This window comes from Nomascus leucogenys, chromosome 20, assembly GCF_006542625.1.
Source record: "Nomascus leucogenys isolate Asia chromosome 20, Asia_NLE_v1, whole genome shotgun sequence".
Lineage (NCBI taxonomy): Eukaryota > Metazoa > Chordata > Mammalia > Primates > Hylobatidae > Nomascus > Nomascus leucogenys.
This window is the reverse complement of record NC_044400.1, coordinates 34,110,416-34,124,504: the sequence shown is the minus strand read 5'-3', so window position 1 is coordinate 34,124,504 and position 14,089 is coordinate 34,110,416. Positions and strand designations below refer to the sequence as shown.

Here is a 14,089-nt window from a genome sequence, read left to right as displayed (position 1 = left end):
ACTCCTGACCTCAGGTGATCCTCCCACCTCAGCCTCTCAAAGTGATAGGAATCATAGGCGTAAGCCACCACACCTGGCCTCTATTTTGCTTTTTGTTTTTTGGTTTTTTTTGATCTGTGATTTTGTTTTTAATTATCTTAAGCTTTATGATCACACATAATTTTTCACTGTTTATCTCCTCTACTTAAAACTTTCCAATGAGGTGGCAAAAGTACCATTAACAAGTACACATACACAGTAGTTCCAGGGTTTTATGTATTTTTGAATAGTTGTTTGAAGACAATCCTAAAGTATAAACTAGTCTAACTTAGTAAGTAACTCAAAAGTTTAATTTGCTACTATTTTTGTCACACTGACCTTTAAAAACAACGGACCTTAAAGATCATCTATAAAATGTGAGAGGTGTTCAGTATTCTTTCTTTGGTATTACACATAAACCACACTAAAATGCCTCTCAATAAGTAAAAGGCAGCATTTTAGATACAGGGAATAGGATGCCCACATCCTTTTGCTCCCCCCAGTTGAGCTATCTGCTTACCAAGGATCAGCTGTGTCTGTTCCCAAACCAGCTATTCCTGTTAGTGAAAACCAGCTATTCCTGTTAGTGAAATGATTTAGTTGTATGTAAACCAATAAAATATGAGTACAAAAAGGTTACTCTTCCCACTAAAACGAATTGAATGACTAGAAAACTCACAAAGACCAGAGGCTAAAACCAAATGATGTTGAACTGGGTGTCTGTCAAACAACTACAAAAGACTTGGGAGGGAGATTATAAAAATCTACAAGGATTCTGTATCAGATGAAACAGGACTCATAAACAATTCATGCTGAAAATCATTTATAAACAGATGATAGCTCAGATCTTAAAACAGGAATCAAAGGCTGTTTTTCATTTGGAAAACAAAAATCCTCCCTTAAAAAAGGAGAAAAAACATTGAAACACTGGTAAATAAATGTATTTTTGTATGTTTAAAATCAGAATGTTTCAGAAACGTATATTAATTCCTTTCCTTAATACACATTTTCAACAATTTGTGCTTGCAATAGGTAAAGACCCTTTACTGTGTTTAATATCTCAAAAGAAAAAAAATTATCTTTAAGTAAAAAAATTTTAAACTTTCTTATTATAACCTTATTACTACAATACTTTGGCATTCTGTTACATTTCTTAATGTATTTCCATCCTTAGTCTAAATAACTAAATAAAGCCAATATGATATATATTAAGCTGTATATCGTATCCTGGCTCTATACATCCAGTAGATGTTATCCAGAGCAAACTTCATGGAAGTACTACCATTGCATTCTGAAAAAAAAATTGTTTTTCAATTTAAAAGTTAATAAGCAAGTTAAAAATCAGTCATATCCTCACAAGACTGAAATAAAAACTTTTTCAAACACTGAAAAGTGATCTGGTTTCTAAACTTTTAAATGCTAAGTACTGAAACACTTTAACCACCATAACCATTATTAACCAAAGCCCCCAAACAGGGGGTTAAGGACAGTACAGTGTTGCAATCAAGGAAGAAACACAAAGACATTTTTTACCTTCCGATTCCGATCATAAGCAGAATCAATCCCCAAAATGCTATTCACTTCTACATACGGATATTTCTTCTCCAGGACACTGACCACATGTTCAACTTTCACTTTTTCTCCAGTCCTCACCTTGTTATAGATCTGAAAAAAGAAAAAACAGTTGGTTAACTACACTTTTAAGTTCAAATTTCAAAGTGTTTATTCCACATTTTTCTGAATTTAGAGGAAAATATTTTTCTTTTTTTTTTTGAGACAGAGTTTCACTCTGTCACCCAGGTTGGAGTGCAATGGCACAATCTCGGCTCACTGAACCTCTGCCTTCTGGATTCGTGTGAGTCTCCTGTCTCAGCCTCCACAATAGCTGGGATTAGACACCTGCCACCACACCCAGCTAATTTTTTGTATTTTTAGCAGAGACAGGTTTCACCATGTTGGCCAGGCTGGTCTTGAACCCCTGACCTCAGGTGATCCACCTGCCTCAGCCTCCCAAAGTGCTGGGATTACAGGCATGAGCCACTGTGCCTGGCCGATTATTTTTCTTGAAAGATCAAATTGGGACATGTTAGCAATTCTTCCTTTTCCATATGCCTTACTAAGATGGCTTCCTAGGTTGGAAATTAAATATTATTATTTTTTTTTGAGATGGAGTCTCACTCTGTCACCCAGGTTGGAGTGCAGTGGCGCAATCTCGGCTCATTACAACCTCCGCCTCCCAGGTTCAAGTGCTTCTCCTGCCTCAGCCTCCTGAGTAGCTGGGACTACAGGCACACGCCTCCACGCCCGGCTAATTTTTGTATTTTTTAGTAGAGACGGGGTTTCACCATACTGGCTAGGCCGGCCTTGAACTCCTGACCTCGTGATTCGCCTGTCTCGGCTTCCCAAAGTGCTGGGATTACAGGCATGAGCCACCACGCCTGGCCGGAATCAGCTCAGTCTTGTTAAGTGTCAAATGAAAAAATACATTAGTTAAGAGATGGGGTTTCACTTGTTAAAGCCAGGATGGTCTTGATCTCTTGATCTCCTGATCTCGTGATCCGCCTGCCTCGGCCTCCCCAAAGTGCTAGGATTATAGGCATGAGCCACCGTGCCCGGCCCAATTTTTGTATTTTTAGTAGAGATGAGGTTTCCCCATGTTGGCCAGGCTGGTCTTGAACTCCTGACCTCAAATGATCCACCCACCTCGGCCTCTCAAAGTGCTGGAATTACAGGTGTGAACCACCACACATGGCCAATTTTTGTATTTTTAGTAGAAACGGGGTTTCACCATGTTGGCCAGGCTGGTCTCGAACTCCGGACCTCAGGTGATCTGCCTCCCTCAGCCTCCCAAAGTACTGGAATTACAGGTGTGAGCCACTGCGCCTGGCCTGAATTGTTTTTATAGTGAGCAGTATTATTTCATTTCTGAAATAAAAAACAGCAGCCAAGCCCCAGTGGCTCACACGTAAAATCCCAGCACTTGGGAGGCCAAGGCAGTAAGATTGCTTAAGCTCAGGAGTTCGAGACCAGCCTGGGAAACATAGTGAGACATCATCTCTACCAAAAATTAAAAACAACAACAAAATTAGCTGGGTATGGTGCTGCATGCCTGTAGTCTCAGCTATTCTGGGAAGCTGAGGCAGGAGGATCACTTAGGGCCAGGAGTTCAAGGCTGTAGCAAACCCTGACTGCGCTGCTGCACTCCAGCCTGGGCAACAGTGAGATCCTGTCTCTAAAAAAAATTTTTTAATAAAATAAAATAAACAGTGGGTGGTGGGTGTAGCTGGTCCTGTTGTGCTGTGGCTGTGCACAGCCCGCAGTCTCAGGCTGCAGAGCCCAAGAGACATGGAGCCTGGCTTCAATGGTCACGCTGCCATTTAGGAAGGCTGGTTCCATGAGATCTGCAGCCTGAGCCCAGGGAAGCCTTGTTGCTACAGATGGAGCAGCTGCTCCACTGCCAGCGCTCACGCTCCCAGGATATCCTTGTTTTCCATAGTAAGACCTACAGCAGTGTGCTGGTGTTGGATGGCATCGTCCCCTGCATGGACAGGGACAAGCTCTCCTACTAGATGAGAACCAACCTGCCACTCAACAACCACCCCATCCCACAAAAGGTGCTGATCATCGGGGACAAAGATGGCATCCTGCACAAGGTGGTGAAGCACCCCTCTGTGGAGTCTGTGGTACGATGATAGACTGAAAACGATGGCACTCAGGTCTCTAAGAAATTCCTGCCGGGTATGGCCATGGGCTACTCTAGCTCTAAGCTGACCCTGCATACGGGTGACAATTTTGATTTCGTGAAACAGAACCAGGATGCCTTCAATATTATGATCACTGACTCCTGGGATCCGCTGAAAGCCTCTTCAAGGAATCCTATTACCACTCATGAAGATGGCCCTCAACGAGGACAGCATTCTCTGCTGCCAGGATGAGTACCAGTGGCTGTACCTGGACCTCATCAAGCAGACACGGTAGTTCTGCCAGTCACTCTTCCCCATGGTGGCGCATGCATACTGCACTGTCCCCACCTATCCCAGTGGCCCCATTGGCTTCATGCTCTGCAGCAAAAACCCGAGCACCAACTTCCAGAAGCCCATGCAACAAGAGACACGGCAGCAGGTGGAGCAGGTGCAGCTGCTCAGACGTGTACAGTGCTGCCTTCGTACTGCCCCAGTTTGCCTGCAAGCCCCTGAATGATGTGAGCTGAGCCCAGGCGCCACAGCAGATGCCACCTGAGATCTCAGATCTGGGAGCCTCCAAGATGCCCTGGGCCCCTTCAGCCCTAGGCCAGATCCCCTGCTGACTGTCACCTGCCAACCAAGTGTTACAAGCCTCAGAATACTATCCAGCCTTCCCTGTTGAGTGCTGGACTGTTTCTGTGTCTGTCTCTGTGTGGCATTCGGCCTCCAAGCCTATACCAGCTTTGTACAGTACCATCTCTCTGTCTTCTGTGGCCCCCCTCAATCAAACACGTGTACTTATAACAATAAAAAATAAATGAATGAATAAATAAATAAAAACTTTAAAAAGCAGAGTTAAAATACTTATTCTCTGGGCATGGTGGTGCACAGCTGTAATCCCAGATATTTGGGACTGACATGGGAGGATCCCTTAAGCCTAGGAGTTTGAGATCAGCCTCAGCAACACAAGACCCGGTCTCAAAAAGTACATAAATAAATAAAATTTTAAGGTAGCTGTTGTGGAAGATATATTCAAACAAACAAACAAAAGCAAACCTTAAGCAGAGACAAAGTGAATAAAATAACAAAGTATAAAATACTTACTATTCTGAGTGACTTCTTTTGAACCTATTTCATTCTCCACAGCCCTGCTAACTACCTTCCCCATTACTTCTCATGGAGATCACTGCAACAGCTCATCAACTGGCATCCCTGCCACTTTGCTTTGCCCTTCCTCAGATCCATCTCTACACACTGCAGCAGACATGACTTTGAAATTCAGGATCCACCCCTGAGCTGTAGACACCCCAGGTGCCTAGCATACAATGGCCACACATTGTTATTAAGTTAGATCTGAAAAAATTATTTGCCATTCTGAACAAAAACGTACATGTGTCAGAGTCTGGAAGGCATGATAATCATCCACTTCTTGGGCAACATAATTATATGCTCTAAGAACAGTCACTCCAGCATCTTGCATCCCATCAACATCTTCAGAGTCATTAACCACGAAGATAAAACCAATTCTGGAGGGAAAGGGAAAAGAAGAAAAAGAAACATGTCAAAGAATGCAAATGGTTAAAAAGAATGACATCCTTGTACCCTTCTCATACATTATAGCTAACAGAGGAAAACTCTTTGAGTGAAAAACACAGTTCACAGCCTACTCTACTCTAACATGATTGTCAAAGGTATACATAAACCACTTACAAAGGTTTTTTTTTTTTTTAGACGGAGTTTCACTCTTGTTGCCCAGGGTGGAATGCAATGGTGCAATCTTGGCTCACTGCAACCTCCGTCTCCCAGGTTCAAGCGACTCTCCTGCCTCACCGTCCCAAGTAGCTGGGATTATAGGCCACTATCCCTGGCTAATTTTTTGTATTTTTAGTAGAGACGGGGTTTCACCATGTTGGCCAGGCTAGTGTCGAACTCCTGACCTCAGGTGATCCATCAGCCTCGGCCTCCCAAAGTGCTGGGATTACAGGCATGAGCCACCATGCCCGGCCACTTACAAAGTATTAATAAAAAAGCAGGCTCTCAAATGTGGCTTAGGCCTTTCTACTGTTAAAGCAAGCCACTTCCATGTCATGAAAAGATTCCTTTACTGACATGAAGAGTGTTGCTATAGTTTTAAGAGATTTTTTTTTTTCTGATTTTAAACAAAAATTAGAAGAAATAAAAATTTTCACACTTTCAAAGTAAACAGAAAGGGGGGTATTGTGACATTTAGCGCATGCAATATGAGAACTATTGGTAAAAGAAAAGCCAGCCGGGCGCGGTGGCTCACACCTGTAATCCCAGCATTTTGGGAGGCCGAGACGGGCGGATCACGAGGTCAGGAGATCGAGACCATCTTGGCTAACACGGTGAAACCCTGTTTCTACTAAAAATACAAAAAATTAGTCAGGCGTGTTGGGGGCTGCCTGTAGTCCCAGCTACTCGGGAGGCTGAGGCAGGAGAATGGCGTGAACCCAGGAGGCAGAGCTTGCAGTGAGCTGAGACTGCGCCACTGCACTCCAACCTGGGGGATACAGCGAGACTCTGTCTCAAAAAAAAAAAGAAAAGCCGAAAAAGGTTTACAACTGTCCCAAGACAAAAAGCAATAACCAAGGTTAAAGTTTATCAGATTTTAAATTTTAAAATAAAGGAATTAACCACAGAGATACTATTATATATCTATAGATGGGCTGGCAAAAAAGACTTTGCACTGAATATACTGGGGTAAAGGCAGTTCAATGGACAAAGAATCATCTTTTCAATAAATGGTGCTGAACAACTGGACATGCACATGCATATTAATCAGTCTAGACACAGACTTTATATCTTTCACAAAAATTCATTCAAAGTGGATCACAGGTCTAAATGTAAAACACAAAAACAAAAATTCCTAGACGATAGCAGAGAAGAAAATTTAGGTGGTCTCGAGCTTGGCAATGATGTTAGATCCAAAAGCACAATCCATGAAAGACAACACTTGGTTAATCTGGACTTCACTAAAATTAAAAATGTCTACCCTGTGAAAGATACTATTAACAGAATGAAAAGACAAGCCATAGAGTGGCAGAAAATCTTTGCAAAACAACCATCTGACAAAGGACAGGTAAACAAAATATGCAACTCTTCTTGTTTGTTTTTCAACAGGGCCTTGCTCTGTTGCCGAGGCCAGAGTGCAGTGGCACGATCAGCTCATTGCAGCCTCAAACCTCTGGGCTCAAACAATCCTCCACTTCAGCCTCCCAAGTAGCTGGGACTACAGGTGTGTGCCACCATGCCTGCTACTCTTTTTTAGTTCTCTGTAGAGATGGAGGTCTTCTCATGTTGCCCATGGTGATCTCAAATCCTGGCCTCAAGTGATCCTCCCACCTTGGCTTCCCAAAGTCCTGGGATTATAGGCGTGAGCCATTGCACCTGGCCTACAAAGAACTCTTAAAACTCAACAATAAGAAAACAACCAAAGTTTTAAAAATGAGACAAAAGGGCAGGGGGAAAAAAAGAAGAAGAAAAAAAAGGACAAAAAATCTGAACAGACACTTCACCAAACAAGATATACAGATAGATGATAAATATAAGTAGATCCTGAACACCGTATGTCATTAGGGAATGGCAAATTAAACAACAATGGCATACCACCTCACACCTATTAGAATGACCAAAATCCTAAATACTGGTAAAACCAAATGCTGGCAAGGCTGTGGAGCAACGGGATCTCTCCTGTGGAAATGCAAAATGGTACCGCTACTTCAGAACAAAACTAAGCATACTCTTACGAAACTAAACATACTTTTTTTTTTTTTTTTTTTTTTTTTTTTTTTGAGACGGAGTCTTGCTCTGTCACCCAGGCTGGAGTGCAGTGGCGTGATCTCGGCTCACTGCAAGCTCCGCCTCCCGGGTTCACGCCATTCTCCTGCCTCAGCCTCTCCAAGTAGCTGGGACTACAGGCACCCACCACCACGCCTGGCTAATTTTTTGTATTTTTAGTAGAGATGGGGTTTCACCATGGTCTCGATCTCCTGACCTCGTGATCCGCCCGCCTCGGCCTCCCAAAGTGCTAGGATTACAAGCGTGAGCCACCGCGCCCAGCCAAAACTAAACATACTCTTAACACACGATGCAGCAATCATGCTCCTCGGTATTTACCCAAAGAAGCTGTAGACATGTCCACACGAATACCTGCACCCAGATGTTTATAGCAGGTTTATTCATAACTGCCAAAACTTGTAGGCAACCAAGGTATCTTTCAACTAAGTGAATGGATAAATAAATGGGGGGATATCCATAAAATGACTATTATCCAGTGATAAAAAGAAATGAGCTATCAAGCCACTAAAAGACACAGAAGAAGCTTAAATGCACATTGCTCAGTGAAAGACACCAATCTGAATAGGCTACACGCCATATGATTGCAACCTAGAACACTCTGGAAAATGCAAAACTATGAAGACAGTAAAAAGATCAGTAGTTGCCAAAGATTTAGGGGAAGGGAGGAAGAGATAAACAAGTGAAGCACAGGAGATTTTTAGGGCAGTGAAACTAATCCGTATTAAACTGTATTGTAATGTGAATACTTGACATCATACATTTGTGTCATCAACACAAATAACAAATCTTAATGTAAACTATGGAGTTTAGTTAATAATAACGTATCAATATTTAGCAGCCAACATGCAGGACCACATGAGCTCCTACAAAGAAGGAAAGAGCAGCCTGTATGCCTGGCTCTCTCCAACTGTTCACAATCTCTCAGTTGCCTAGGAGTTCAAGTGCCTTCTTCTCACCTGCCTTTGCAATCGGAAGACCACATGCCCTCTTCTCATCCCTCAATTCAAGAAATATTGTATTACTGCCAACCGTGTACCACGACCCAACTTCTTCTGTGTCCTTATATTTCTCTTTTAATCAAAACATAGCTCTGGTTGTGATCCAGTAATAGGTTCTTCCATCTAACCAGATGTATTCATGCTTTATATGAAAAATGTCATTAAACTCAAAATCTCTGCATTTCCAACTATCAGAACCCTCTGTTTTCCTCAAAGCCTATCTGAAATCCAACTTCCCCATAAACCTTTGTGCTTCCCAAATATCTCAATGATTTTTTTTTTGTTTCCCTGAAATCCTAACACACTTATAACTAACCAGTAGGACATAACCTAGCAGTTGATCACATATCTCCCTAAAGGGTTTGAAAGTATACAGAGGATCTTTTCAAAGAAGGCAGAATAAGGCATATAGGTTTACAGCATTTAGCCCAGTAGTAATCATGGAACACACAGTAATATTTATTGAATAAAGAGTTATTTTCTTCTTTATTTTCACATTTTCTAAGAATTAAAATTTCACCAACATGTAAAATTACCAGAATTATTCAGAATGTACGTGAAAATATCTTAGCATTTATATGTAAAACCTTTAAAAAATAAAAAAAAAAACTGTTCTTAAAAGGACAGTGGAAATCCAGCCACTCAGTACCCTATAGGCAGGTTTGGCAACACAAGTGAAGTAACTGTTACTGTTTGCATCTACAAAAGGCTGTGTATATGTTTAGTCCTGGACAGGCTAACAAGTTATTGGCAATGCTCTACATCTCTGCTGAAAGTGGAAATAGGTTTTGTGATGTGGACACTCACCTAGGAAAATTCCCTTCCATTGGGAAGCAAGCTGCAGCCAGAAACTATTTTTACATGGGCTATTTATTGATAATTCATTGGTGGTAAGCTTCTATTCATTGAGAAGCAAATTCTCAGTCCCAAAAGACACTGGCTTCATACTGACCAGAAGATAAAATTGCCATTAGTGATGTGCACTATGAATTATCCTACAACTCAGTAGCACCGGACTTGCATTTAAAAATGACAAATAAAACCTCAGTTAATTAGATACATCATCAAATCAATACCAGTGTTACCTTAGTGGTATATGATTACTAAGGAACATCTCAGCTGTGTTAATCAACTCTGCTGTGGTCTCATGTGCAGGATCAACTATGAAAACCTGTTGAAGAAAGGGAAAAGAACACATGAAATGACATTTATTCAAGTATCTGTGGGCCGAGAAAAATGTTATGAGTCACTGTACATGAAAGCCAACCTTTTTAGAGCTATGCCTGAACCACATAAAAGATGAAGTATACACATAGCAGCTACCTCCCTCTATGTTCAAAAAATATGGTACTGAAGGGCTAGGTGATTTTCTCATGGACTTACGCTGATAACAAGGGAACTGTACTCCAGAGTGATGACACCGCTTTTTCTACTACACCAAATGAAAACCAAGTTCAGCAACTCTCTCACCTTAAAAACTGGAGCCTGCCTTTTTGTATATTCATTTCTGAGGTTCTCTGAATTAAGAATTCACTTAGAACCTAATTCTTAGACCACAGTCACAGCTGTCAGGCAAGCACATAAACACGTATTACGTGTTAAGCAACTTAGACGTATTCTCTCGCTTAATAAAGTTCAGACATATGGTAAAACAGAATGAGATTTAAATTCTGACTAGAAAGGAAAGAAGTGGTTTCAAGAGACAGAAAAGTGGCCAGGCATGGTGGCTCACGCCTGTAATCCCAGCACTTTGGGAGGCCAAGGCAGGTGGATCACCTGAGCTCAGGAGTTTGAAACCAGCCCAGCCAATGTAGTAAAACCTGTCTCTACTAAAAATACAAAAATCAGCCAGGTGTGATAGCATGCGCCTGTAATTCCCACTACTGGGAGGTGAGGCAGGAGAATCGCTTGAACCTCAGGGGATGGAGGTTGCAGTGAGCCGAGATCCTGCCACTGCACTCCAGCCTGGGCAACAGAGCAAGACTCTTTCTGGGGGGGAAAAAAAAAAAGAGAGAGACAGGAAGAAAAGTAGAGAGGGTAATCTTCCCTGCAAGTTCTGAGGAGGCCAACCTTGGCACTAACCCTACCATTCTCTCTTTCCCAGCTGTGTGAGGGAAGGGAAAGAAATGAGAGGGAAAAAGTGGGCCAATTAAGAACCCTCTTTCTCTCTCTCTAAAGCAGTGCAAGAAGGAATAACAAGTAGGAGTTGGCAAACAACCTTATTTAAGGGAATAAATTAAACTGCTGAATTTTAGGGATTGAGATATTAAAGAAAAACAGTAGCAATATGCTGTAATATACTGTAAAAAAAAAAGCTATCTTAAAACTAATAAAACAATATTGCTATGAACCTAAAACTGCTCTAAAAAATATAAAGTCTTAAAAACAAACACATCACTGAATGGTGTGAAGAGTATGAAAAGAAAACTTATTCCATCTGGAAAAGCTGATTAGAAAAAATAAAAATTAAAAAATTAAAAATGTTTTAAAATTAAAAACAAATTAAAAGACTAAAACAATGATCTAAACCTTCGAGTTAAAAATGAGCATTTCCCCACACTCTGAGGGGGGCTGTAATGCTCCTGTTACATCCCACAGCCCCACAAGTGGTTAGTACACTACAAAACCCTTCCAGTGTGAATAGGGAGAGTATTTGGTGGAGGGTGGGGGAGGAAGCAGCTAGTAAAGGTGAGAAGTGACCATTCTACATGACAAAAAAAGAAGGACTAGGCCAAGGGAGAAACAGAGTTCACAGCCAGACAATAAGTTTTACTTACCATATTATGTAAGTTTTTCCTAATCTGCCGAATAACACCAGGAAAGGTGGGTCGAAGCAACTCTTGTAAACTAGAAGGCCACGAATTATATCTGCTATCAACCTCCAGGTTGTTGACCCACTACAAAAAATAACACAACAGGATGCATGCACATTAGGAACCAGTTAGTAAAATCTGCAATAATATCATTAAGACTTCAAAATATTTTAAGAAGAATCACGTGAGACAAGACCATTTTCAAAGATAAAAAGATTGGGTGTAGTGGCTCACATCTGTAATCCTAGCACTTTGGAAGGACAAGGCAGGAGGATCACTTGCGCCCAGGAGTTCGAGACCAGCCTGGGCAATATTATGAGACCTCTCATCTCTGCAAAAAAATATAAAAATTAGCCAGGCATGGTGGCTGCTGTCCCAGCCACTCAGGAGGCTGAGGCGGGAGGATCACCTGAGCCCAAGGGATTCAAGGCTGCAATGAGCCATGATCGTGCCACTGCACTCCAGCCTGAACAACAGAGCAAGACCCTATCTCAAAAAAACAAACAAAAAAGATAAAAAAGATCGAGTGGAAAAATGAGTGACTAAAAGATAAGCCACAGAATAGATGAAGACATTTGTAACCTACAAACCCAGTAAAGGACTAACGTCAAGAATGAAGAAACACATAAAAATAAGAGAAAGAAGCGAAATACTTTCTTTTTTTTTTGAGATGAAGTCTCTCTATTGACCAGGCTGGAGTGCAGTGGAGCAATCTCGGCTCACTGAAACCTCTGCCTCCTGGGTTCAAACGATTCTCATGCCTCAGCCCCCTGAGTAGCTGGAATTATAGGCACCCGCCAAGGAGAATTTTTGTACTTTTAGTAGAGGTGGGGTTTCTCCATGTTGGCCAGGCTGGTCTTGAGCTCCTGACCTCAAGTGATCCGCCCACCTCGGCCTCCCAAAGTGCTGGGATTACAGGCGTGAGCCACAGCACCCAGCCCTAAACTTTTTAAGAACAAAGGAAAAAAGAAAACGTAAAAAAAAAATTTGGAAAAAAAAAAAAGAATATGAAAAATATACAGCGGAAACCCAAATGGGCAATAAACATAAGAAATGTGTACACCCTCAATTGTAATCTAGGGACTATGAGCTAAGACCTCAATGAAATTTCATACTCGCTAGACAGAAAAAGTGAGTTTGTCAAGATCAAGAATAGGAAAAGACATAGAGCAAAGCCTTCCTTCCTTCCCTCCCTCCCTTCCTTCCTTCCCTCCCTCCCTCCCTCCTTCCCTCCCTCCCTCCCTCCTTCCCTCCTTCCTTCCTTCCTTCCTCCTTGCTTTCTTCTTTCTTTTCTTCCCTCTGTGGCCCAGGGTGGACTACACTCGGCTCACTGCAGACTCCCTGCGTCCGGCTCCCATGATTCTCCTGCCCTGGCCTGCGGACTGCCTGGGATTGCCGGCGCGCGCCACCACTCCTCCCTGGTTTTTCTCCTTTGGCTGGAGGCGCGGTTTCGCCATGTCGGCCAGGCTGGTCTCCAGCTTCTGACCTGGAATGGTCTGCCCGCCTCGGCCTCCCGAGGTGCTGGGACTGCAGATGGAGGCTCGCTCACTGGGTGCTCGGTGTTGCCCGGGCTGGAGTGCGGTGGCGTGGTCTTGGCTCGCTGCAGCCTTCGCCTCCCAGCCGCCTGCCTTGGCCTCCCAGGGTGCTGGGATTGCAGCCTCTGCCCGGCCGCCGCCCCGTCTGGGAGGTGGGGAGCATCTCTGCCTGGCCGCCCAACGTCTGGGTTATGAGGAGCACCTCTGCCCAGCCGCCCTGTCTGGGAGGTGAGGAGCGCCTCTGCCCAGCCGCCACCCCGTCTAGGAAGTGAGGAAGGTCTCTGCCTGGCCGCCCATCGTCTGGGATGTGAGGAGCGACTCTGCCCGGCCGCCCCGTCTGGGAAGTGAGGAGCGCCTCTGCCCGGCCGCCACATCTGGGAAGAAGTGAGGAGCGCCTCTGCCGGCCGCCCCGTCTGGGAAGTGAGGAGCACCTCTGCCCGGCCGCCCCGTCTGGGATGTGAGGAGCGCCTCTGCCCGGCCGCCCCGTCTGGGAAGTGAGGAGCGCCTCTGCCCGGCCGCCCCGTCTGGGAAGTGAGGAGCGCCTCTGCCCAGCCGCCACCCCGTCTAGAAAGTGAGGAAGGTCTCTGCCCGGCCGCCCATCGTCTGGGATGTGAGGAGCGCCTCTGCCCGGCCGCCCATCGTCTGGGATGTGAGGAGCGACTCTGCCCGGCCGCCCCATCTGGGAAGTGAGGAGCGCCTCTGCCCGGCCGCCCCGTCTGGGAAGAAGTGAGGAGCGCCTCTGCCCGGCCGCCCTGTCTGGGAAGTGAGGAGCGCCTCTGCCCGTCCACCCATCGTCTGGGATGTGAGGAGCGCCTCTGCCCGGCCGCCCTGTCTGGGAAGTGAGGAGCCCCTCTGCCTGGCCGCCACCCCGTCTAGGAAGTGAGGAGCGCCTCTGTGCGGCCGCTCCATCTGGGAAGTGAGGAGCGCCTCTGCCCGGCTGCCCCGTCTGGGAAGTGAGGAGCGCCTCTGCCTGGCCGCCCCATCTGGGAAGTGAGGAGAGCCTCTGCGCGGCCGCCCCGTCTGGGAAGTGAGGAGCGCCTCTGCCCGGCCGCCTCGTCTGGGAGGTCTACCACAGAGGCCAGAAGCAATGTGGGGGCTGGACGTGGCGGCTCACGCCTGTAGTCCCAGTACTCTGGGAGGCTGAGGCGGGTTGATGACTTGAGGCTAGGAGTTCGAGACCAGCCTGGCCAACATGGCGAAACATATGAAAAATCAACTGACAA

At 44.5% G+C, this 14,089-nt stretch overlaps 1 protein-coding gene and 1 pseudogene across 1 annotated transcript in view; one reads left to right on the top strand and one right to left on the bottom strand.

The window, feature by feature from the left end:
* Positions 1–14,089, bottom strand: part of UGGT1 (UDP-glucose glycoprotein glucosyltransferase 1) — a 107,658-nt gene that overhangs the window by 52,134 nt on the left and 41,435 nt on the right. Inside the window, exons 14-17 of the mRNA XM_003278148.4 lie at positions 11,296–11,415; positions 9,604–9,689; positions 5,092–5,227; positions 1,552–1,683 (exon numbers count right to left, since the gene is read on the bottom strand). Of these exons, the coding sequence (XP_003278196.1) occupies positions 1,552–1,683; positions 5,092–5,227; positions 9,604–9,689; positions 11,296–11,415 (474 nt within the window). The remainder of the gene's footprint in view (positions 1–1,551; positions 1,684–5,091; positions 5,228–9,603; positions 9,690–11,295; positions 11,416–14,089) is intronic.
* Positions 3,364–4,228, top strand: LOC105737941 (annotated as a pseudogene).